The sequence below is a fragment of the Bombina bombina genome, chromosome 4, assembly GCF_027579735.1.
Source record: "Bombina bombina isolate aBomBom1 chromosome 4, aBomBom1.pri, whole genome shotgun sequence".
In the NCBI taxonomy this organism is placed as follows: Eukaryota; Metazoa; Chordata; class Amphibia; order Anura; family Bombinatoridae; genus Bombina; species Bombina bombina.
In genome coordinates this window covers 683,820,470-683,847,647 of record NC_069502.1, presented here as the reverse complement: position 1 = coordinate 683,847,647, position 27,178 = coordinate 683,820,470, and the positions used below count along the sequence as shown (strand labels likewise).

The 27,178-nt window shown below is 40.8% G+C and overlaps 1 protein-coding gene across 2 annotated transcripts in view; it reads left to right on the top strand.

Annotated features, from left to right (window-relative positions):
* Positions 1 to 26,529, top strand: part of GNPAT (glyceronephosphate O-acyltransferase) — a 203,588-nt gene extending 177,059 nt beyond the window's left edge. For both annotated transcript variants that reach the window (XM_053710828.1, XM_053710827.1), the window contains exons 15-16: positions 5,090 to 5,151; positions 25,743 to 26,529. In XM_053710828.1, coding sequence (XP_053566803.1) covers positions 5,090 to 5,151; positions 25,743 to 25,786 — 106 coding nt within the window. In that variant the 3' untranslated portion in view covers positions 25,787 to 26,529. The remainder of the gene's footprint in view (positions 1 to 5,089; positions 5,152 to 25,742) is intronic.
* The last annotated feature ends 649 nt before the right edge of the window (positions 26,530 to 27,178 follow it).

Below are 27,178 nucleotides of genomic sequence, written 5' to 3'. Positions count from 1 at the left end.
GTTTTATCTCAGGATAAAAGATCTAAGAGTAAATCTAAAGCTTCTAATCGTTTTTGTTCTTTTCGACAGAATAAGGAACAGAAAGACAATCCTTCCCCCAAATAATCTGGTTCCAATTGGAAACCATCTTCAAGTTGGAATAAATCCAAACCTTTTAAGAAACCAAAGCCAGCCCTCAAGTCTGCATGAAGGTGTGGCCCTCATTCCAGCTCAGCTGGTGGGGGGCAGATTAAAAATTTTCCAAAACATTTGCGCAGCTTCTGTCCAAAATCAATGGATTCAGAGAATTGTCTCAAGGGTATCGAATAGGATTCAGAATGAGACCTCCTTTGAGAAGATTTTTTTCTCTCACGGATTCCGGGAAATCCAGTGAAGGCTCAGGCTTTTCTGAAGTGTGTTTCTGATCTAGAGCTTTCAGGGTTAATTATACCAGTTCCGTTTCAGGAACAGGGTCTGGGGTTTTATTCAAATCTATTCATTGTCCCAAAGAAAGAAAATTAATTCAGGCCAGTTCTGGATCTGAAAATTTTGAACCGTTTTGTAAGAGTGCCAACTTTCAAAATGGTGACTATAAGGACTATTCTGCCTTTTGTTCAGCAAGGTCATTATATGTCCATGATAGACTTACAGGATGCATATCTTCATATTCCGATTCATCCAGACCACTATAGGTTTCTGAAAATCTCTTTTCTAGACAAGCATTACCAATTTGTCGATCTTCCATTGTCGCTCTTCCATTTGGCATAGCGACAGCTCCAAGAATTTTTTCAAAAGTTCTTGGTGCCCTACTCTCTGTAATCAAAGAACAGGGTATTGCGGTGTTTCCTTATTTGGACGATATCTTGGTACTAGCTCAGTCTTTACATTTTGCCGAATCTCACACGAATCAACTAGTGTTGTTTCTTCAGAGACATGGTTGGAGGATCAATTTACCAAAAAGTTCCTTGATTCCTCAGACAAGGGTCACCTTTTTAGGTTTCCAGATAGATTCAGTCTTCATGACTCTGTCCCTAACAGGAAAGAGATGAATGAAATTGGCTTCAGCCTGTCAGCACAAGGGGTTTTGAAATCTCAAGAGGCGAGGTTGCCAATCAATGTTTTAGAACTCCATGCTATTTTCAGGGCTCTTCAGGTTAGACCTCTGTTGAAGAGAGAACCATTCATTTGTTTTCAGAGAGACACTAGCACAACTGTGGCATATTCTGTGGCACATGTCAATCATCAGGGTGGGACTCGCAGTCCTGTAGCTATGAAAGAAGTATCTCTGATACTTTCTTGGGCGGGATCGAGCTCTTGTCTAATTTCTGCGGTACATATCCCAGGTGTAGACAATTGGGAAGTGGATTATCTCAGCCGTCAGACTTTACATCCGGGGGTGTGGTCTCTCCATCCAGATGTTTTTTTCAGATTGTTCAGGGGTCTTAAAGAAATAGATCTGATGGCTTCCCATCTAAACAAGAAACTTCCCAGGTACCTGTCCAGGTCCAGGGATCCTCAGGCGGAGTCGGTGGATGCGTTAGCAGTTCCTTGGTTTCACCAACCTGCTTATATCTTCCCGCCTCTATTTCTTCTTCCAAGAGTGATCTCCAAGATCATCATGGAACATTTGTTTGTGTTTCTGGTAGCACCAGCATGGCCTCACAGGTTCTGGTATGCGGGCCTTGTCAGGATGTCCAGTTGTCAACCTTGGCTACTTCCTTTAAGACCAGACCTTCTGTCTCAAGGACCGTTTTTCCATCAGGATCACAAATAATTGAATTTGAAGGTATGGAAATTGAATGCTTAGTGCTTAGTCATAGAGGTTTCTCTGACTCTGATCGATACTATGTCACAGGCTCGTAAATCTGTTTCTAGGAAGATTTATTATCGAGTTTGGAAGACTTATATTTCATGGTGTTCTCATAAATTCTCCTGGCATTCATTTAGAATTCCTAGAATTTTACAGTTTCTTCAGGATGGTTTGGATAAAGGTTTGTCTGCAAGTTCCTTGAAGGGACAAATCTCTGCTCTTTCTGTTTTATTTCACAGAAAGATTGCTAAGCTTCCTGATATTCACTGTTTTGTTCAGGCTTTGGTCCGTATCAAGCCTGTCATTAAATCAATCTATCCTCGGAGTCTTAATTTGGTTTTGAAAGCTTTACAGCTTTACAGGCTACTCCTTTTGAGCCTATGCATTCTTTGGATATTAAACTACTGTTCTTTCTTGGAAAGTTTTGTTTCTTTTGGCTATCTCTTCTGCTAAAAGAGTTTCTGAATTATCTGCTCTTTCTTGTGAGTCCCATTTTCTTATTTTTCATCAAGATAAGGCAGTTTTGCGGACTTCATTTAAATTTTTATCTAAAGTTGTGAATTCTAACAACATTAATAGGGAAATTGTTGTCCCCTCTCTGTGTCCTAATCCTAATAATTCTTTGGAGAGATCCTTACATTCTCTGGATGTTGTAAGAGCTTTGAAATATTATGTTGAAGCTACTAAAGATTTCAGGAAGACTTCTAGTCTGTTGTCTTTTCCGGTTCTAGGAAAGGTCAGAAAGCTTCTGCCATTTCCTTGGAATCTTGGTTATAGCTTTTGATTCATAAGGCTTATTTGGAGTCGGGTCAGGCCCCGCCTCAGAGAATCACAGCTCATTCTACTAGATCAGTCTTCACTTCGTGGGCTTTTAAGAATGAAGCTTCAGTTGATCAAATTTGCAAAGCAGCTACTTGGTCTTCTTTGCATACATTTACTAAATTCTACCGTTTTGATGTATTTGCCTCTTCGGAAGCAGTTTTTGGTAGAAAAGTTCTTCAGGCAGCTGTTTCGGTTTGATTCCTCTGCTTATGTTTTAAGTTTTTTCTTTTCAATTGTGAGAAAAACTTTTTTTGGTTGTGGATTTAATTTTTTTCAGCGGAAAATGGCTGTTTTTATTTTATCCCTCTCTAGTGACTCTTCTGTGGAGTTCCACATCTTGGGTATTACTATCCCATACGTCACTAGCTCATGGACTCTTGCCAATTACATGAAACATAATTTATGTAAGAACTTGCCTGATAAATTAATTTCTTTCATATTGGCAAGAGTCCATGAGACCCACCCCTTTTATGGTGGTTATGTTTTTTTGTATAAAGCACAATTATATTTCCAGTTCCTTTTTTTTACTCCTTTTTCTATCACCCCACTACTTGGCTATTCGTTAAACTGGATTGTGGGTGTGGTGAGGGGTGTATTTATAGGCATTTTGAGGTTTGGGAAACTTTGCCCCTCCTGGTAGGATTGTATATCCCATACGTCACTAGCTCATTGACTCTTGCCAATATGAAAGATATGAATTTGTCAGGTAAGTTGTTACATAAATTATGTTTTTAACAAAACCAGTGAAATGTAAAGTTTGATGATGGAAAGTGCCCCTGTTTTTAATAGGATTATTAAAAACAGGCACCGGTTCATCAAAATTTACATTCACTTTTAAGGGACAGTCTACACCAGAATTTTTGATTGTTTTAAAAGATAGATAATCCCTTTATTACCCATTTTCCAGTTTTGCATAACTAACACATTTATAATAATATACTTTTTAACCTCTGTGATTATCTTGTATCTAAGCCTCTGCAAACTGCCCCTTTTTTCAGTTCTTTTGACAGACTTGCAGTCTAGCCAATCAGTGCCTGCTCCCAGATTACTTCACGTGCACGAGCACAGTGTTATCTATATGAAATACGTGAACTAACACCCTCTAGTGGTGAAAAACTGTTAAAATGCAATCTGAAAGAGGTGGGCTTCAAGGTCTAAGAAATTAGCATATGAACCTCCTAGGTTAAGCTTTCAACTAAGAATACCAAGAAAACAAAGCAAAATTGGTGATAAAAGTAAATTGGAAAATTGTTTAAAATTACATGCTCTATCTGAATCATGAAAGTTTATTTTGGCCTAGACTGTCCCTTTAATAAAGCTGAATCCATTTTTCACAGCAAAAAAAAAGAAAAGTTAATAAGAAAAGAAAATTACCAGAACAAGTTGCAGGTAGTAGGTTTAGGAATAATTAGTAATTTACAGAAAGGGTGGTGGATTTGTGCAGTAGATGTCCAGTAGAGGTGGTAATGACAAAATATTGTTAAAGGGACATGAAAACCATTTTTTTTTTCTTTCCTGATTCAGATAGAACATAGTTTGTTAAACAACCTTCCACTTTACTTCTGTTATGTATTTTGCTTTGTTCTGTCTGTATCCTTTGTTGGAAAGAATATCTAAGTAGGCTTAGTAGCAGCATTGCACTGCTGCAAGCTAACTGCTTATTGGTTGGTGCACCTATATGCCTGCTGTCATTGGTCTTCCGATATGTTCAGCTAGCTGCTGCTCTTTCAACAAAGGATACCAAGGGAATGAAGCAAAGTTGATGGAAGTACATTAGAAAGCTGTATACAATTGTATGCTCTGAATCATGAAAGAAAATTTCTTTTGTGTTCCTTTAAGGAATTGGAGCCTGCCTGGTGTATAAATAAGGTTATTCCATGTGTGAATTAAACTCGCACTTCAGAAAGAAATACTGGCCTTCTGGTACTTGTGTCATCAATCTTTTTCTAAGTAAAAACTTTATACATTTATTTTTTTCCCGTTATAATGGTATATTATTGGTGTGATTGCAATTGTTATTGATAATACGTAAATAAATTGGTAACCTATTTTCATACTTTTAGCAAAAGGGGTAATTGGCATTATTATCATCACTAGAATTCTTTTCCAGTAATTCATTCAAGTTCATAATCTTTAAATACCTTTTAAAGTCTGTGATACTTTTTTGTTGGTAGTTAAAGGGATAGTAAACACCAAAATGTTATTGTTTAAAAAGATAGATAATCCATTTGTTTACCATTCCCCAGTTTTGCATAACAAACACTGTTATAAAAATATACTTTTTACCTCTGTGATTACCTTGCATCTAAGCTCCTGCAGACGGCCTCCTTATCTCAGATCTTTTTTTTGATGATAAAAGTAAATTAAAAAGTTGTTTAAAATTACATGCCCTATCTGAATCATGAAAATTTTATTTGGAATTACTATCCCTTAAATAGGTTTACAAATAGCTCATCAGAATTGTTTTTTGCTTTTCAGGGCTACCGAGATTAGTTATGTGGTAGACAAGAAAGCAACGAAGGAAGCTGCAGAGCAACTTGGTAGGTACTGACCAAAAGCTCCTGACATTTTAGAAAGATATGAAAACTGATTGTAGTTGGATCTTCTAGTCTGCCCAGCATATTCTGTCTTAATAAAAACTTTAGTTTTATTTTACTTGATAGTCTTATGCTCTCCTGAAATATTTTAATTTCTCCAACATTGGTGTGTCCGGTCCACGGCGTCATCCATTACTTGTGGGAAATGTTCTCCCCCACAGGGAAAGGCAAGGAGAGCACACAGCAAGAGCTGTCCATATAGCTCCCCCTCTGGCTCCGCCCCCCAGTCATTCTCCTTGCCGCTCTGAACAAGTAGCATCTACCACGGGGATGGCGAGGAGTTTGTGGTGTTAGTTGTAGTTTTTTATTCTTCTATCAAGAGTTTGTTATTTTAAAATAGTGCTGGCTTGTACTATTTACTCTATAACAGAAAAGTGATGAAGATTTCTGTTTAAGAGGGCTATGATTTTAGCACAAGTAACTAAAATCCATTACTGTTACCACGCAGGACTGTTGAAACAAGAGAACTTCAGTTGGGGGTAACAGTTTGCAGACTCATCTGCTTCAGGTATGACTAGTCTCCTTCTAACAACACAGGCTAATGCTAGATGACAGTCATTTTTCCCCTCAGGGGAAACGGTAAGCCATTTTTCTTTCACCTCAGCAAAAAAGATAACAGGCTTCCCCTTTTTGTTTTTTATGCTGGTAGACACTGTTAGGGGCCAAATCGATTGGTTTTTATTACAATATTATACCATTTGAAATATTTTATAAGCTCACATACACTTGGGAACGTTTTTTCTTGATCTGGCTTGTTTTAGACACCTAAATCTAGTCAGGAAGGCCCCTTCACTCTAGTGTACTGAGGGAGGAAGCCTCATTTTGGCGCTTCAGCTGCGCAGTTGAATTTCAAGGCAATGCATGCAGATTCATGTGAGAGGGTCCTGTGGCTCAGAAAGTGACTCCAAAAGGCTTTTTTCTGTGAATGGTGACCCCTAAGGAAGGTAAAGAGCTGCAGCAAGGCTGTAGCTGGGATTGTGGTGTATAAAAACGGTTAAATCCAACAATTAGCTCCGGTTTGCTTGTTTTAAGAGCTAGAGTCTCCATATTTGCTGTGCAATACTTTCTAAGCATTAAGACACTGGGGTCCAAATTTCAGAAAAATCGGATATTGCCTTCATAGTTTTTTGAACATTCAGAAATAAATGTGTCATTTTATTATTTAAAGAGACAGTAACGTTTTTGTTTAAAATCGTTTTTATTGCATTGTTTGCCTGCCTAAATCTGTTTAACATGTCTGTTCCATCAGATAACCTATGTTCTGTGTGTATAGAGACAAATGTGGTTCCCCCTTCGAGTGTTTGTGATAATTGCGCCATAGCGTCCAAACAAAATCAGGACAGCTCTGTTATTTTTCATAATGTTGCCCAAGATGATTTATCTAATGAAGGTAGTGGGGATAGCTCTACATCCTCTCCTTCTGTGTCTACACCAGCTTTGCCCGCGCAGGCGACACCTAGCGCGCCAGTGCTTATTTCTATGCAACAATTATCAGCAGTAGTGGATAATTCTATAGCAAATCTTTTATTCAAACTGCCAGCTTTTCAGAGAAAGCGTGATTGTTCAGTTTTAAATACAGATAAAAAGGATGAACAATCAGACGCTGACGATGCCTTATCTATTTTACCCTCGCATCAATCGGAATTGGCTGTAAGGGAAGGGCTGTCTGAGGGTGAAATTTCAGACTCAGGAAAAATTTCTCAACAGGCAGAACCTGATATAGTGGCATTTAAGTTTAAGCTAGAACATCTCCGCGCTTTGCTTAAGGAGGTATTAGCTACTCTGGATGACTGTGATTCCATGGTAGTACCAGAGAAGTTGTGCAAATTGGACAAATTTTTAGAGGTCCCAGTGCACGACGACGCTTTTCCAATACCTAAGAGGGTAGCGAACATAGTGGAAAAGGAGTGGGAGAAGCCAGGTGTACCCTTTGCCCCACCTCCTATATTTAAGAAAATGTTTCCCATAGTAGACCCTAGAAGGGACGCATGGCAAACGGTCCCGAAGGTTGAGGGAGCTGTTTCAACACTAGCGAAGCGCACAACTATTCCTATAGAGGACAGCTGCGCTTTCAAAGATCCTATGGATAAAAAATTGGAAGGATTGCTTAAAAAGATTTTTGTTCAGCAAGGGTTCATCCTTCAACCAGCTACGTGTGTTATTACTGTCACTTCAGCGGCGTCCTTTTGGTTCGAAGAACTAGAAAGGTCGCTCCAGAAAGAGACTTCCTATGAAGAAGTCATGGACAGAATTCACGCATTAAAGTTAGCTAATTCTTTTATATTGGATGCCGCCTTTCAAATAACGAAATTGGCGGCAAAAAACTCAGGTTTTGCTATAGTAGCGCGGAGGGCGCTTTGGCTAAAATCCTGGTCGGCAGATGTGTCTGGTAGGGGGCAGACTATCTCTCTTCGCTCAGGCTTGGGCAAGAGATGTTCTGGATCCCTGGGCACTAGAGATAGTTTCCAAGGGATACCTGTTAGAATTCAAGGGACTTCCTCCAAAGGGAAGGTTCCACCTGTCTCGCTTATCTTCAGACCAGATAAAGAAACAGGCATTCTTACATTGTGTAAGAGACCTATCAAAGATGGGAGTGATAAACCCAGTCCCCTCCGGGGAACAAGGTCTAGGTTTTTACTCAAACCTGTTTGTGGTTCCCAAAAAAGAGGGAACTTTCAGGCCAATTCTGGATTTAAAGATATTAAACAAGTTCCTCAGAGTTCCATCCTTCAAGATGGAAACCATTCGGACAATCTTACCGACAATCCAGCAGGGTAAATTTTTGACTACCGTGGATCTAAAGGATGTGTATCTGCATATCCCAATCCACAAATCTCATCATCAGTTCCTGAGGTTCACCTTTCTGGACAAACATTACCAGTTTGTGGCTCTTCCATTCGGTTTAGCCACCGCTCCCAGAATTTTCACAAAGGTGCTAGGGTCCCTTCTAGCGGTCCTAAGACCGAGGGGCATCGCTGTAGCACCTTATCTAGACGACATCCTAATCCAAGCGTCGTCTCTTTCCAAAGCGAGAGCTCATACAGACATTGTGTTGGCTTTTCTCAGATCTCACGGGTGGAAGGTGAACATAGAAAAAAGTTCACTGTCACCGTCCACAAGGGTTCCTTTTCTGGGAACAATAATAGATTCTGTGGAAATGAAGATCTTTCTCACAGAAGTCAGAAAGACAAAGCTTCTAAAAGCTTGTCGAGTTCTTCACTCTATTCCTCAACCCTCCATAGCTCAATGCATGGAAGTAATAGGACTAATGGTCGCAGCAATGGATGTGGTTCCTTTTGCTCGAATTCATCTAAGACCATTACAGCTGTGCATGCTCAATCAGTGGAATGGGGACTATACAGACTTGTCTCCCCAAATTCAAGTAGACCAGGTAACCAGGGACTCACTTCTCTGGTGGTTGACCCAGGATCACCTGTCTCAGGGAATGAGTTTCCGCAGACCGGAGTGGGTCATCGTCACGACCGACGCCAGCCTCTTGGGGTGGGGCGCGGTCTGGGACTCTCTGAAAGCTCAGCGCCTATGGTCGCGGGAAGAGTCGCTTCTCCCGATAAACATTTTGGAACTAAGAGCTATATTCAATGCGCTCCTGGCTTGGCCTCAGCTAGCGGAAGCCAGGTTCATAAGATTTCAGTCGGACAACATAACGACTGTTGCATACATCAATCATCAGGGGGGAACAAAGAGTTCCCTAGCGATGAAGGAAGTAACCAAGATAATCCAATGGGCAGAGAATCACTCCTGCCATCTATCTGCTATTCACATCCCAGGAGTAGACAACTGGGAGGCGGACTATTTGAGTCGTCAGACTTTCCATCCGGGGGAGTGGGAACTCCATCCGGAGGTCTTTGCTCAGTTAACCCAATTATGGGGCATTCCAGACATGGATCTAATGGCGTCCCGTCAGAACTTCAAGATTCCTTGCTACGGGTCCAGATCCAGGGATCCCAAGGCGACTCTAGTGGATGCATTAGTGGCGCCTTGGTCGTTCAACCTAGCATATGTGTTTCCACCGTTTCCTCTCCTTCCCAGGCTCATAGACAGGATCAAACAGGAGAAGGCCTCAGTGATTCTGATAGCTCCTGCGTGGCCACGCAGGACTTGGTATGCAGACCTGGTGAATATGTCATCGGCTCCACCATGGAAGCTACCTTTGAGACAGGATCTTCTAGTACAAGGTCCATTCGAACATCCAAATCTAGTTTCTCTGCAGCTGACTGCTTGGAAATTGAACGCTTGATTTTATCCAAGCGTGGGTTTTCAAATTCTGTGATAGATACTCTGGTCCAAGCCAGAAAACCTGTTACTAGAAAGATTTACCATAAAATATGGAAAAAATATATCTGTTGGTGTGAATCCAAAGGATTCTCCTGGAGTAAGATTAAAATTCCAAAGATTCTCTCCTTTCTCCAAGAAGGTTTGGATAAAGGGTTGTCAGCTAGTTCTCTAAAAGGACAGATTTCTGCTTTATCTGTCTTGTTGCACAAACGACTGGCAGCTTTGCCAGATGTACAAGCTTTTGTCCAGGCTTTGGTTAGAATCAAGCCTGTTTACAGACCCATGACTCCTCCTTGGAGTCTAAATTTAGTTCTTTCAGTTCTTCAAGGGGTTCCGTTTGAACCTTTACATTCCATAGATATTAAGTTATTATCTTGGAAAGTTCTGTTTTTGGTTGCTATTTCTTCTGCTAGAAGAGTTTCTGAATTATCTGCTTTGCAGTGTAATCCACCATATCTGGTTTTTCATTCAGATAAGGTTGTTTTGCGTACTAAGCCTGGTTTTCTTCCAAACGTTGTTTCCAACAAGAACATCAACCAGGAAATAGTTGTTCCTTCTCTGTGTCCGAATCCAGTTTCAAAGAAGGAACGTTTATTACACAATTTAGATGTTGTTCGTGCTTTAAAGTTCTATTTAGAAGCAACAAAAGATTTTAGACAAACCTCATCCTTGTTTGTCGTTTACTCTGGTAAGAGGAGAGGTCAAAAAGCTACTGCTACCTCTCTCTCTTTCTGGCTGAAAAGCATTATCCGCTTGGCTTATGAGACTGCCGGACGGCAGCCTCCTGACCGTATCACAGCTCACTCTACTAGGGCTGTGGCTTCCACATGGGCCTACAAGAACGAGGCTTCTGTTGACCAGATATGTAAGGCAGCGACTTGGTCTTCTCTGCACACTTTTGCCAAATTCTACAAATTTGATACTTTTGCTTCTTCGGAGGCTATTTTTGGGAGAAAGGTTTTGCAAGCCGTGGTGCCTTCCGTTTAGGTAACCTGATTTGCTCCCTCCCTTCATCCGTGTCCTAAAGCTTTGGTATTGGTTCCCACAAGTAATGGATGACGCCGTGGACCGGACACACCAATGTTGGAGAAAACAGAATTTATGCTTACCTGATAAATTACTTTCTCCAACGGTGTGTCCGGTCCACGGCCCGCCCTGGTTTCTTAATCAGGTTGAAAATTTTTTCTTTATACACTACAGTCACCATGGCACCCTATAGTTTCTCCTTTTTCTCCTAACCCTCGGTCGAATGACTTGGGGGCGGAGCCAGAGGGGGAGCTATATGTACAGCTCTTGCTGTGTGCTCTCCTTGCCTTTCCCTGTGGGGGAGAACATTTCCCACAAGTAATGGATGACGCCATGGACCGGACACACCGTTGGAGAAAGTAATTTATCAGGTAAGCATAAATTCTGTTTTTATTTATTTCATAAGATGTTGAGAGTACATGAGAACATCACATATAGGATTATATTTCCTGTCCACCTGGAGGTAAAACCCCTTTCATTACAGAGCTCTTTTCCACCTCATACAACCAGCAAGTTTCTACTTTACTCACTTGTTTTGGCTACAAAAGAAGATAAATTCTGAAGTGCTCCATACTTCACTTTGTTGAGAGGGTTCTCTAACCCAGGGTTCTTCAAACTTTTTTTCCCCAAGACCCAGTGTCATGATACCACAAATCTTCCTGATCCTATTTTTATACTTTGAAAATATTAGTAACTAATATACAACAAGATAGCTGCAATTTTAGCAAAAGTGACTAAATGTGTGTGTACTTTACTCCTGATTGTATTAAAACTTCAGTGTTATAAACCGTAATAACACAGACTCTCATGCAACCCACACACCACACACACTCTAATGCAACCCACACATCACACACACTCTCATGCAACCCACACACACTCTCATGCAACCCACACACCACACACACTCTCATACAACACCCACACCACACACACTCTCATGCAACCCACACACCACACACACTCTAATGCAACCCACACACCACACACACTCTAATGCAACCCACACATCACACACACTCTAATGCAGCCCACACATCACACACACTCTCATGCAACCCACACACCACACACACTCTCATGCAACCCACACACACTCTCATGCAACCCACACACCACACACACTCTTATTCAACACACAAACACCACACACATTTTCATACTACACACACAACACACACACTCTCATGCAACACACACACTCTCATGCAACCCACACACCACACACACTCTTATTCAACGGACACAAACACCACACACATTTTCATACTACACACACAACACACACTCTCATACTACACACACACTCTCATACAACACACACACAAGCTGTGACCCAGTGGGTCGACCTGTGGTTTGAAGAACCTTTCTAACCGGTTTGAGGCCCATTATCCCTTCACAAAATGCCTGGTGTTCAAAGGTGAAGAATTCTGCTGGGAATTAAAAATCTCCTCCGAGTGGAAGATGTCTCAGTCCTCCCAAGTTAAATGCAGATTTGTCAATCCTCAGATCTACTGTGTGCTGTGTCTAGTTCCTTGGTACTGTGCTTGCATTTCCTCAAATGGGCCCTTCTACTGCATGTGGACTGTTGCTACTGTGCATAGTAGAGGAAGATGTTGTACATGAAAACTTAACTTTCTGCGGCCCAGTGGCCATTTTTTTGGATCTGCTTAGTGTTCAGACACACATTTTTGGTAATACATTGTTAAAATCAAGGAGGAGAGATAGGTAAGTAGTAGATGTAATTAAATGTTAATTTATATTTTCAATTGTTTTCTCTAAGAAGTGGGCATTTATATACAGACAGAGATAATATAAAGGAGTATGTGTGTGTGCACAGAAAGTAATAAAATAAGGGGATCTGATTTCCTTCCAAGCTCAACCAATTTAATTGGGTTGTGGTTTTGAAGAGCAAAATCAGCTATTTCATATACAAAAAGAAACCAAAATAAGCAACTTCTCATACATTTTATATTCGGCAGCTGCTTATAATAAGTAATTTGAAACACTTTAAAGGAAAAGCAATTTTACAGTACACACTTCCTTTATTGCTAAAAGCGCTGCCATGGCTGTTCTAGCTACATGTGCATTGTGGCTTAAGTCCTGGTCTGCTTATATGGTTTCCATGAGCAGACTTCTTTAATGCTCTCCTTTCATTAATTGATATTGTTTGGTCGAGGACTGGAGGCTATTATAGCTATGGTCACTGGTGGTAAGGTAGATTTTCTGGTGCAGTATCTAAAGGCAAGAGTAGATCTATAGGATGTTTTGGTTCCTTTACTAAAAAAAGCAATCCTGCTTCAACCCAGTCAGCAGGATTACCCAAAACTACCTGGAGGTCTAGTTTGTCCTGGTATAAGACAAAGTAGGTCAAGAATTCTATTCCCACCTCTAAGTTGGCATGAATGTGCTTCCCCTGCTCAGGATGTAATTTCACTGGGAAGCAGATTGTGGGAAAAGTCCATCTCAGACCATTAGGTGTTAGAGATTGTATCTCAAGGATATATAATTCGTTTTTGATCTAGACCTCCTCAAGAGAGATTCTTTCTTTCTCTTGCAAGGTGTATCCAGTCCACGGATTCATCCTTTCTTGTGGGATATTCTCATTCCCTACAGGAAGTGGCAAAGAGAGCACACAGCAGAGCTGTCCATACAGCCCCCCAGTCATTCTCTTTGCCGCTCTAACAGATAGGGCATCTCCACGGGAGGGTAAAGTGAATGTGGTGTTAGATTTGTAGTTTTATATCTTCAATCAAAAGTTTGTTATTTTTAAATAGTACCGGTTTGTGCTATTTACTCTCTGGCAGAAATGTGATGAAGAATTCTGCTGAGAGGAAAATGATTTTAGCATGTTGTAACTAAAATCCATTGCTGTTCCCACACAGGACTTAGGAGTACCAGAAAACTTCAGTTGGGGGGAACAGTTTGCAGGCTTAACTGCTTTGAGGTATGTTTCAGTCATATTTTTTCTAGTCAAGACAAGATAATGCTAGAAGACTGTCAAGAATCCCCATGTGGGAAGGGTAAGCCATGTTCTGAGACTTAGTATAGAACTAGAGGCTTATTTAAGAGGGCTCAATAGACTGGTTATCATTTTTGCAGGGCAATCGATTATTTTAATTAACAAAATACTCATTATTGACACTTTTAAAGCACTTTTGGTGTGTTTATTTGGGGTTTTATTCCACATGGCATTATTTTTAGTCGCCTAAATTGGGTTCTGAAGGCCCCACAGCTCCGGAGTGGAGGGGGAGGGGCCTAATTTCGCGCCTCAGTTGCGCAGTTTATTCTGACAAATTTCCTTGCATGCGGCTCCACATGGGTCCAGAGACAGCTTGAGGACTTCAAGAGGCTTGCTTTTCTCAAATCCAATCCATAAGAAAAGGTAGGGCCACAGCAGGCTGCTGTGGCAAGGTGCTGTAGTTTATTAACCGGTTGTTTGCTTTAGGCGGCTCCGGTTTGGGCAATGGTGTCCCACAATGGCTTAGTGGTAAACTATGCAGCCTTGAAATCTGAAGGTCCAGAGTTCAAATCCACCTGTGGCTAAGTGTTCTCCATTTAAATTTACAAGCAACTAAAGATTTCAGACAAACATCGTCCTTGTTTGTCGTTTATTCTGGTAAGAGGAGAGGTCAGAAAGCGACTGTTACCTCTCTTTCCTTCTGGCTGAAAAGCATCATCAGATTGGCTTATGAGACTGCTGGGCAGCAGCCTCCTGAACGAATTACAGCTCATTCCACTAGAGCTGTGGCTTCCACATGGGCCTTCAAGAATGAGGCTTCTGTTGAACAGATTTGTAAGGCAGCGACTTGGTCTTCACTGCATACTTTTGCCAAATTTTACAAATTCGATACTTTTGCTTCTTCGGAGGCTATTTTTGGGAGACAAGTTTTGCAAGCAGTGGTGCCTTCCGTTTAGGTTACCTGTCTTGTTCCCTCCCTTCATCCGTGTCCTAAAGCTTTGGTATTGGTATCCCACAAGTAAGGATGAATCCGTGGACTGGATACACCTTGCAAGAGAAAACAGAATTTATGCTTACCTGATAAATTACTTTCTCTTGCGGTGTATCCAGTCCACGGCCCGCCCTGGCAATTAAGTCAGGTTAAAATTTTTGTTTAAACTACAGTCACCACTGCACCCTATGGTTTCTTCTTTTTCTCCTAACCATCGGTCGAATGACTGGGGGGCGGAGCTAGAGGGGGAGCTGTATGGACAGCTCTGCTGTGTGCTCTCTTTGCCACTTCCTGTAGGGAATGAGAATATCCCACAAGTAAGGATGAATCCGTGGACTGGATACACCGCAAGAGAAAGTAATTTATCAGGTAAGCATAAATTCTGTTTTCTCATGTGACTCGAGAACCAATCAAGGCAACACAACATGGCACACCCTCATGCCCACCTTGGCATCTTCCTCTTAGGAAAAATCTTCTTTCGTAGGGTCCCTTGTTTTTTCTGGACCTCAGGACTCCAGCTTTGATATCATGACGATTGAACACATGATTTTTTCCATCAGAGGGTACTCTTGACAAGGTGCCATTGGAAATTATTTAGTATTTTATATCTTCTCCAGGAAGCTTTGCAGAAGGGTTTATCAGCTAGCTATCTTAAGGGTCAGAAGTCTGCCCTGTATGTTCTGTATCACAGGAAGAGGGCTCAACTTTCAGATATTCAGATTCTTTTTTTAGGAGCTGATACAACTTAAACCCATTAATCATCCAGCAACTCCACCTTGGAGTCTAAATTAGTTTCTAAGGGTGTTTTTTGCTCCTCCGTTTGAACTTATATGTGAGCTAGACCTCTGTGGACTGGAAGGTTATTTTTCTGCTAGCAAATTCCTGGATAGGTGGATATGTGAACTTCCTGCTCTGTCATGTTGGGCTCCTTTGTTGATCGTCCATCACGATAAAGCTGTTTTTAGATCCAGCTATTTTTTTGCCAAAGGTTATATCCACATATACTTGTATTCATCCGAAAAAGATGGTTCCTTCATTTTGCCAAGCTCCTAAGAATTATATTGAGTGGCTCCTTCACAACCTGGATGTTAGTGTTAAAATTTGATATGGAAGCGATTAAGCCTTTAAGACTTTCTTTTGCTCTTTTTGTCCTGTTTTTCTGAACCTCGCAAGGGCCATAAGGCTACTTCTTTTACTTTAGCAGCTTGGCTTAAAGCAATGAGTAATTGGTAGCATGGAAGACTTCCCCTAAGCATATTACTGTTCATTCCACCAGAGCAGTTGATACATCTTGTAAGTTGGCTACTTGGTCCTGCCCTATTTCATGGTGATTTCCTGTACTTCATTTACTAATTGGTTATTGGATCCCAGATGATGTTTTCATCGACTCATAACCATCTTATGAAAGAAAACCTAATGCTTACCTGCTAAATTAATTTATTTTGTGATGATAATCCATTAGAGCCATCCTTGTTATTTTTACAGTTGGCGGCAGGACTTGTTTTTCATATCATTTTCCCTGCTTTGGTTCTTTCCTATGTTATACAAAAGTAACATTGTACCAAAAATGACCAAATTCAAAGCTGTTGTTTTTTTTTTAAATTATATATTTTTTTAATTTACTTTATTTTTGCATGTGCCTCAAAAATGTTTGATATTAGTGACGTCTGCCCATGCAAGGTTCAGCATATTTCACTCCATACCAGCTAATTTTAGATAGTTGTGTCCTAAATGTTCAGTTCTTTAAATCCATCTGCTCAGACATATAAAACAATCCTCCATCACTCCAAACTTAAGAGAGATTGTGCCCTTAGTGATTCATCATTCTAACACTACATCAATGCCAGACATCTCTGTCAATGTCAATAATATCTCTATAACACCCGTATCCCTTGTTTTCCTGCCTTGGCCCTGCTTTCTTCTACTCACCACATCAATTCTCTCAACAAATTCTAATATTTCCACTCGGTGAGCATTGCTAAATATTGTCCCTTTCTTATAGTACTGTGTACTGTACATTTTCTCCCCTTTAATGTGTTCGCAATAATCAATTTTACTTGCTGTTTAACTTGTTTTAGATTGTTTTTAAATGCCTAAGCTCATCCTCCTCACTTAACGCTCCTCTAATTCAGGCTCTACCCTGGTTTCCTTTTGCCTCTTGGACCAAATCCACTTCAGTTATACATTTCAGTTATAATTATAGATAGATGTAATACTTCTGTGGTATGTATATCTGCTTTTTCTTTCTTCTTTTGTTTTAATATATATAAAATGGGGAATTCGATTTGGATGTAATTTGTGATATAAGTAACCCTTATGTTTACAATTTTATTTTCCTTCTTAATGAGGAGAGTCCATGGCTTCATTCCTTACTTGTGGGAAATACAAAACCTGGCCACCAGGAGGAGGCAAAGACACCCCAGCCAAAGGCTTAAATACCTCCCCCACTTCTCTCATCCCCCAGTCATTCTTTGCCTTTCTTTACAGGAGGTTGGCAGAGAAGTGTCAGAAGATGTTGGAGTAGTTCCTTAGGAAGGGTATCTGCCCTTCGAGATGGGACTGGAGTTTTAAGTAGTCTTGTCAGCCTCTCAGTGAGAGCCTTGATGAAAGTTAGAGTCTGGAGATGCAGGGAGAGTCTTTCTGCGAACCCATCCAGACTCATATTAACAGCTCCTTAAGCAATCAGCGTTGCCAAGTTTCGCTACCTGCTTTCTTCACTCAAGTCCATGTCAGAAGCGCTGCTACAATCTGTCAAACTTTAAGGACGGTGTCACTGTTCCACGGCATAGATTCCGGTAAGATTGTTTCATTATTTTACACACGTTAACGATAGAAGACAGGGTCGCAGTGGGACTCCTTTATCTTTATGGAATCAAGGGTTAATATCTCCTGAGGGGGATTATTGAACAATGGGGATTTTTTAATCATATTTGTTATGTGATTTCGACTGCTTATGTGTAAGAACGTTTGGGCTCTTAGGCTGATACGGAACATACAGGTTATTTTCATTTTCAGAGCTGTGCAGTTTCTTTATATTAAGCTGGCACTCTTTTTTATTAGCAGGGGCAGGTCCTGCATGAGCACCATGTGACCAGGAATGGTTACGTTTTTTCCCCCGCTTCTGATTCCTGACCGGGTGTCTGTGGAGAGGAGCATCTTCTCTATCTGTCTGGGTCATAGGAGGTGCTGAGTACCCCAGCCATTGGGGGTATAAGGTGCCAGTTGTTTTTCCTTTCTATAATTTGATATTAACGAGTTATTGAGGATTTTCATAATTTAGAGGGGGATCCCTCCGATACAGAATTTGATACCTGTGTATATTGTGAGGAGGCACGGGTAATCCAGCCCTCTCAATTATGCTCCGTATGCCGCAATAGAGTGTTCTCATCAACCAATGTTGAGATGTTAGAGACCACTGAGCTATCTGCCTCTGAGGACTCTTTGTCCAGTGAGGTGTGTTCCCTAGATTCTGTTCCTACATATGCAGTTTTCCCGAGTTCAGATCCTCCTTCGCCTGTAAGGGGTTTATTGCCACCAGAGGTTACTACGCAGTGCCGCATGGCCATCTCTACGGCCTTAGCGATGTTACCTATTCCTGCTATGCATAAGCGAAGGGTTAATCCAGGCACTCCTGCCCATGGACATTCGTGTAAAATAACGATTGTGTCCGATCAGTCCTCTGGGGATGTGGTTCCCTCTGAGACTTCAGAGGGAGATCCTCCAGGGTCGGAGTCTGCTGCCTTGGGTCCTCCGACTGCGGAGGGCTTAGCATTTAGATTTAGATTGGCATACCTGCGTTTACTTATGAGAGAGGTTTTAGTGATTGTTAGAGATTTCCATTACTGATCTGTCAGTTGAATCTCAGTCCTCTAAATCAGATAACGATCTTAACTAGACGAGTTGAGGATGGTGATATTCCTTGTCGTCTTGTTTTACTTTTTGTTTTATCGTTTATTTAGAATCCCAGTTCCGAGCTCTATGGGGGTTTGTGTCGTATGACAGGCCAGACCTGTTTTTGTTTGCACACTCCTTTTTAGCTTATCACTTGTGGGCGCTTGCCTATTTTCTTTACTTTGCTATTCCTTTCCGGATAGTTTTTTTGTTTTTAGAGCTCTGTTTTGTTTAGAAACTCTTCTTAGAAGACATTTCGTCATATGGGATTGTTGATACTCTATACTTTGATGGTCGAGATTGTTGGAGACTTCCGGTGGAAGCTTATAGATTTCTGCTCGGGGTGATGGTTCCTCCGATATTTTCGAGAGACATTTTAAGCCTTGGAGCTTAATTTCTTTAATTTGATTATTCATTTGTTCTAGCTTTCCTGGAACTTAAGAAGTTTCGTTTTAGCCCTGGAGTGTTCCGGAAGATACGTCGTATCCTAGATGACAGGCAGGACATGTTGTGGATACTATTTAGGTCTGTTCCTTCTTTCTACTTAAGAGGAGTTTTTTTTTTCTAGGTTTCTGATCCAGGTACAGCAGGCCCATTTATCCTAGTTAACAGGCTTTACCTGTTTAGATATTATCTGGGATGAGTGCTTGATACTGGATCATATGGCTCTAGGGGTCCTAGAGGCCGGAACTAGGCTTCTTTTCTGGGCAATTGTTTTGTCAGAGAAGGGGAAGTTTTCCAAATGACCTTTGGAGTCATTGTCCCGATATCTATCACACTGCATGAATATTTTCTTCTACTGTTGGTGCATGCCCTAATAGGGGGAGGGTCTTCCTGTCCTAACTGGGTTCTATGATTTTTAAGCAGAGCTTATTAGTTCTTCTTTTCGCCGGAGAGTGTAAGGTTCTCCCCTCATTTGTTATGAAGAAGGATGTCTTTCCTGTTTCATCCTTTTTGTGCAAATCCGGTTCTTAGAAACCGTATCGTATAGTAAGCCTTGTTCTGATCCTTCTTGGGATCTGGGGTTTAAGGTGGCAGTATCCTAGTTCAAGAAATTACAGTAGTTCCCGGGTCTTTTAGGGATTTTCTCATGTCTTTTCGATCCTCAGAGTTGGATCTAGACCTGAGTTGCTGGTGTTGACACCAGGGTGGATCTGGATGCTGTTTTGTCTTAGGGACAGGGATTTTTAACTACCATACCTAGCAAGCTGAAGGCTTAGAGTTGAATCCTGCTGTGGCAGCTTTCTTTAAATCCTGAGATCTTGCGAATTTACCCATCGCGTTATGCCCTCCAGCCCCCTTCTGTTCTTTGTTGACGCGGGGGTGGAGTGTCGTGACTTTGGCATGGGGTTGGTTAATCTGTCATGTATGTATGTATTGGGCTCTTGTAAAGCGCAGCTAATCACCCGTCCCAGGGTCTCAAGGCGCTGCTCATTTTATCGACCTTGGAAGGATGAAAGGCTGAGTGGACCTCACCTGGGATCGAACCTGCAACCCAGGCATGCTGAGCTATCTGTCCGGCAACAAACTTACAGACTTAACAGACTTACATGGAATACCGATGGGGGAAATCAATCCCAGTGTTCCGTTCAGATCTCCCTGTTCTGAGGATTTTTTCTCTTAGTTCTCCCAGGCCGGTTTTGACTTTGTCGCTTCCTTGTCCGTGGGGAGAGTGTGTCCTAGGGAGGTCTGTGAGTTGGGAATTTGCTTCTGATTATTCCTTTGGTTCCTCAGCGAGCATTCTGCTTGGAGGATTTGGTCTTCTGGGTTCAAACTAGTTGGGAGACCTTCTTTTGGAGAAGGAGAGTTCCTGCTGCTAAACGGGGGTCTCGTGTTTGGTGGTGGTCGGAGGCCCATGTCGGCTCCTTGTCAGCGACCCTCTCTATGAGCGTACTCTTCAGGTTCGGATGTCCCCTACAATCATTCCCTGCTCGAATGTTTGTGTCTGATGGGGAAGCCGATCAGGCTTTCAAGGCGTCGGTGTTGGCTCCACCGCTTCTGTTGCAGAAGGTGGGTTTGAACACAGGTGGGGCTCCGGCCTTTTCATCCTGAATATGCTAGACATCTAGCATTCCTTAGAGGTTTCTTTTAACCTTCTTCTTTTCGGCCATGTCGCTCTTTTTTGTGGATGGTCGGTCCTAGCAAGAGCAGACGTCAGTGAGACGGTTTGCTCCATTTATATCTAGAGTTATGACGAAGTTTAGGGGCTTCCCCCCCCATGGATTTTGTTACAGGGATCTGCTGGAGCAGGGTCCTTGTGTTCATCACATCCTGGACTCTCTGAGGCTGCCTGTGTGGAATTGAACGCTTAGTCTTAGCCAAGAGAGTTTTTTTCTGATAGAATGTTGATACTCTCGTTCTAGCTTATAAGCCGGTGTATAGTTGCATTTATCATAAGGGGTGCAGATGTAGAGCGGGGATTCTCCTGGCATAAGGCCAGGTTTTCCAGGATCCTTTCCTTTCTCCAGGATGCTCTGGGGAAGGGGCTTCTGTTAGCTCCCTTAGGGGACAGATTTCGGCCCTATCTGTTTTACTGCTTGAGAGGCTCTCAGAGCTTCCAGATGTCCAGTCTTGTTCAGGCTTTGACTAGATCAGGCCTGTGTTTAAATCTATTGCTCCTCCTTGGAGTTTACATCTTGTTTTGCAGAAGGCTCCGTTTGGGCTTATGTATGGAGTTGACATTAAGATTTTCTGTCTTTGAAGGTTCTTTTTTTCTACTGGCTATTGCTTCAGCGCACAGAGTTTCTGAGATGGCTGTCTTGCAATGTGAGGTCCCTTAACTAGTTTTTCATGCGGCTAAGACTGTTCTCTCTGGGTTAGGTTTTCTTCCTAGGGTTGTTTCAGATCGCAAAATCAATCAGGAGATTGTGGTTCCTTCCTTGTGTCCTAATCCTTCTTCTTCGTTTCATAACATGGATGTGGTTCGGGACTTGAAGTTCTAGCTTCAGGCTACAAAGGAGTTTTGTCAAACTTCTTCCTTGTTTGTGTCTATTCTGGGAAGTGGAAGGGGCCGGATGCCTTGTCCACTTCCTTGGTTTTCTGGTTGAGGAGCATGTTCGCTTAGTTTACAGCAGTGGTCTCAAAGTACAGGCCCCAGGGCCAAATGTGGCCCTCAAGATAGTTTCATCTGGCCCTCCCTTGTTTAAAAGGTAAAACATTACTTTGAGCTGTCAGTTTATTTTAGGGTTCTAAGAGGTGTATGAGGAGAATCCACGGCCCCGCCTGAATTCTCCGTTGGGCAGGCTTAAATTTGGTTTTGTTCTTCGGGCACCATTTATACCCTGATATTTCTCCTACTGTTCTTTGTTCCCTCGGCAGAATTACTGGGGGATGAGGGCAGTGGGGGAGGTGTTTAAAGGAACACTGAACCCAATTTTTTTCTTTTGTGATTCAGATAGAGCATGCACTTTTAAGCAACTTTCTAATTTACTCCTATTATCACATTTTCTTCATTCTCTTGGTATCTTTATTTGAAATGCAAGAATGTAAGTTTAGATGCCGGCCCATTTTTGGTGAACACACTCGCCTAGATTTAGAGTTTTGCGGCCAAAGGGGTGCGTTAGCTACGCATGCTTTTTTCTGGCCGCACCTTTTAAATACCGCTGGTATTTAGAGTTCACAGAAGGGCTGCGTTAGGCTCCAAAAAAGGAGCGTATAGCATATTTACCGCAACTGCAACTCTCGATACCAGCGGTGCTTACGGACGCGGCCAGCTTCAAAAACGTGCTCGTGCACGATTCCCCCATAGGAAACAATGGGGCAGTTTGAGCTGAAAAAAAACCTAACACCTGCAAAAAAGCAGCGTTCAGCTCCTAACGCGGCCCCATTGTTTCCTATGGGGAAACACTTCCTATGTCTGCACCTAACACCCTAACATGTACCCCGAGTCTAAACACCCCTAACCTTACACTTATTAACCCCTATTCTGCCGCCGCCGCTATCGCTGACCCCTGCATTTTATTATTAACCCCTAATCTGCCGCTCCGTACACCGCCGCAACCTACGTTATCCCTATGTACCCCTAATCTGCTGCCCCTAACACCGCTGACCCCTATATTATATTTATTAACCCCTAATCTGCCCCCCACAACGTCGCCGCCAGCTACCTACAATAATTAACCACTAATCTGCCGACTGCATCTCACCGCTACTATAATAAAGTTATTAACCCCTAATCCGCCTCACTCCCGCCTCAATAACCCTATAAGAAATAGTATTAACCCCTAATCTGCCCTCCCTAACATCGCCGACACCTAACTTCAATTATTAACCCCTAATCTGCCGACCGGATCTCGCCGCTACTCTAATAAATGGATTAACCCCTAAAGCTAAGTCTAACCCTAACACTAACACCCCCCTAAGTTAAATATAATTTAAATCTAACGAAATAAATTAACTCTTATTAAATAAATTATTCCTATTTAAAGCTAAATACTTACCTGTAAAATAAACCCTAATATAGCTACAATATAACAAATAATTATATTGTAGCTATTTTAGGATTAATATTTATTTTACAGGCAACTTTGTATTTATTTTAACCAGGTACAATAGCTATTAAATAGTTAACTATTTAATAGCTAAAATAGTTAAAATAATTACAAAATTACCTGTAAAATAAATCCTAACCTAAGTTACAATTAAACCTAACACTACACTATCAATAAATTAATTAAATAAAATACCTACAAATAACTACAATTAAATAAACTAACTAAAGTACAAAAAATAAAAAAGAACTAAGTTACAAAAAATAAAAAAATATTTACAAACATTAGAAAAATATTACAACAATTTTAAACTAATTACACCTACTCTAAGCCCCCTAATAAAATAAGCCCAAGCGGGGGCTGGCGATCCATAATCCGGCTGAAGTCTTCTATCAAGCTTCTATCTTCATCCGATGACGAACGGCTCCATCTTGAAGACCTCCGACGCGGATCCATCCTCTTCTTCCGACGTCCAACTGAAGAATGAAGGTTCCTTTAAGGGACGTCATCCAAGATGGCGTCCCTCGAATTCCGATTGGCTGATAGGATTCTATCAGCCAATCGGAATTCGAGGGACGCCATCTTGGATGACGTCCCTTAAAGGAACCTTCATTCTTCAGTTGGACGTCGGAAGAACAGGATGGATCCGCGCTGGAGGTCTTCAAGATGGAGCCGTTCGTCATCGGATGAAGATAGAAGATGCCGCTTGGATCAAGATGGTTGCCGGTCCGGATCTCCTCTTCTTCCCGGATAGGATGAAGACTTTGGAGCCTCTTCTGGACCTCTTCAGCCGCCGCTTGATAGAAGACTTCAGCCGGATTATGGATCGCCAGCCCCCGCTTGGGCTTGGATGAAGACTTCGGAGGACGGACCGGTGAACCTGGCATGGTGAAGATAAGGTAGGATGATCTTCAGGGGCTTAGTGTTAAGTTTATTTAAGGGGGGTTTGGGTTAGATTAGGGGTATGTGGGTGGTGGGTTGTAATGTTGGGGGGGGGGTATTGTATGTTTTTTTTACAGGCAAAAGAGCTGAATTATTTGGGGCATGCCCCGCAAATGGCCCTTTTCAGGGCTGGTAAGGTAAAAGAGCTTTGAACTTTTTTAATTTAGAATAGGGTAGGGCATTTTTTTATTTTGGGGGTCTTTGTTATTTTATTAGGGGGCTTAGAGTAGGTGTAATTAGTTTAAAATTGTTGTAATATTTTTCTAATGTTTGTAAATATTTTTTTATTTTTTGTAACTTAGTTCTTTTTTATTTTTTGTACTTTAGTTAGTTTATTTAATTGTAGTTATTTGTAGGTATTGTATTTAATTAATTTATTGATAGTGTAGTTTTAGGTTTAATTGTAACTTAGGTTAGGATTTATTTTACAGGTAATTTTGTAATTATTTTAACTAGGTAGCTATTAAATAGTTAATAACTATTTAATAGCTATTGTACCTAGTTAAAATAAATACAAAGTTGCCTGTAAAATAAATATTAATCCTAAAATAGCTACAATATAATTATTCGTTATATTGTAGCTATATTAGGGTTTATTTTACAGGTAAGTATTTAGCTTTAAATAGGAATAATTTATTTAATAAGAGTTAATTTATTTTGTTAGATTTAAATTATATTTAATTTAGGGGGGTGTTGGTGTTAGGGTTAGACTTAGCTTTAGGGGTTAATCCATTTATTTGAGTAGCGGCGAGATCCGGTTGGCAGATTAGGGGTTAATAATTGAAGTTAGGTGTCGGCGATGTTAGGAAAGGCAGATTAGGGGTTAATACTATTTATTATAGGGTTATTGAGGCGGGAGTGAGGCGGATTAGGGGTTAATAACTTTATTATAGTAGCGGTGAGGTGCGGTCGGCAGATTAGGGGTTAATTATTGTAGGTAGCTGGCGGCGACGTTGTGGGGGGCAGATTAGGGGTTAATAAATATAATATAGGGGTCGGCGGTGTTAGGGGCAGCAGATTAGGGGTTCATAGGGATAACGTAGGTGGCGGCGGTGTACGGAGCGGCAGATTAGGGGTTAAAAAAAATTAATCGAGTGGCGGCGATGTGGGGGGACCTCGGTTTAGGGGTACATAGGTAATTTATGGGTGTTAGTGTACTGTAGAGCACAGTAGTTAAGAGCTTTATGAACTGGCGTTAGCCCAAAAAGCTCTTAACTACTGACTTTTTTCTGCGGCTGGAGTTTTGTCGTTAGATTTCTAACGCTCACTTCAGCCAAGACTCTAAATACCGGCGTTAGAAAGATCCCATTGAAAAGATAGGATACGCAAATGGCGTAGGGGGATCTGCGGTATGGAAAAGTCGCGGCTGCAAAGTGAGTGTTAGACCCTTTCCTGACTGACTCCAAATACCAGCGGGCGGTAAAAACCAGCGTTAGGAGCCTCTAACGCCAAAACTCTAAATCTAGGCCACTGTGTTGTTCTTGCCGATTGGTGGATAAATTCACCCACCAATAAACAAGTGCTTTCCATGGTTCTTAACCAAAAAAATAGATTAGATGCCTTCTTTTTCAAATAAAGAAAGCTAGAGAACGAAGAAAAAATAATAGGAGTAAACTAGAAAGTTGCTTAAAATTGCATGCTTTATCTGAATCACGAAATAAAAAAATTGGGTTCAGTGTCCCTTTAAGCCTTTGGCTGGGGTGTCTTTGCCTCCTCCTGGTGGCCAGGTTCTGTATTTCCCACAAGTAAGGAATGAAGCCATGGACTCGCCTCATACAGAAGGAAAGGAAATTATCTGGTAAGCATAATTTATGTTTTTGCAATGAGGAGATTCCACAGGTTAGAGTCACAGCTTTTAAATACAGTCATTGTGTTATAATAATTTCTCAAAGATGAATTATGCTAATCATATCTTTTCTTTTTTATAAATATTTAGGACTGCTGTTACCAACAGAAACTGTCCCATTGTCCCGGCTTTAGTAATCCAGAAAGTGCTGGGCCAATTCACTACTTCAGCTGTTTTCTTCATACTGTGGTTCCACCTTTGACAGCAGTCATCATTAAAAGTCAAAGGAACTTTTTTTAGAATGCCACAGTACAACCATTTTGACTGTTTTATAGCTACGGTTTTCTTGGGCATTTCATCCAAGCACATTCAAAAGCTATGAAAGTCATTTCTTTATTGAACAAAAATATCACCATTTTGCAACCCCTGTGTCATTGTGAACAGGAAGATTCTCTCAATGAAAATTTTGCAATGCCAATGAAACAGAGTCTTGAACAATTTTTTTTTTTCCGTGCGATGTACAACAATTGTTTTCTGTTTGTTTTTTTAAATGATAAACCCATCTATTAAGTTAAGGGATTAATTGCACTTAAAATATGTTACATTATTTACCAAGAGTGGTTGTAATAAAACTCAAAATAGTACTTATACAAATAAAATACTAAAGCAGTAATAAACAAGAATTAAAAATATTTGCACTGTTGGAGCAAAAATCAATATGCCATGGGCTGAACAGGTCAACCCTAAACTGTACTGAAATATAACAGCTCAGGTTTTTGCTACCGTTACAAGATTTCCCAAAATGCATTTTCCTGTCAGCAATCCCTGTTTGATATGCTGCTTTATGTTTCTTCATTTCCTTTGTCTTTGTAAAAACTGTTGTTTGGAAAACCATAAAATATGAAAGCTAAATAAAAAGAAATACGTTTGTTCTTAATTCTAAATCTCATGTATTAGATCACGGTGTAAAATAATAATTAGGGAAAAAAGTTATATTAAGATAATATTCCTGAGTCCCATACCTGTGATGCTAACAATGACTTGACTTAATTGAACAGCTATTTTTATTTATTTATTTATTTATTTATTATGGGATTTAATGTGTCAAAAAAAATGTGTGCAAATTATTTATTTATGAATTATTACATACTTGTTTGATTTTGAACAATGAATTAAAGGGACATGAAACCCAAAAATTTTCTTTCTTGATTTAGGTAGAACATACAATTTTAAACATTCCAGTTTACTTCTATTATCAAATTTGCTTAATTCGCTTGGTATCATTTGTTGAAGGAGCAGCAATGCAGTACTGGTTTCTAACTGAACACATAGGTGAGCCAATAACAATTGTTTTATTTATATATATATGCGCAGCCACCAATCAGCAGCTAGAACCTCCTGAGCTTTCCTAGATAAACCTTTCAACAAATAACAAGAGAAGGAATCAAATTAAATAGAAGTAAATTGGAAAGTTCTTTAAAATAGCATGCTCTTTCTGAATCATGAAAGAATTGTTTTGGGTTGTATGTCTCTTTAAGCTTTTATAGTATTTAAATTTATAAGAAACTTTCAATTTCTCTGTAGTT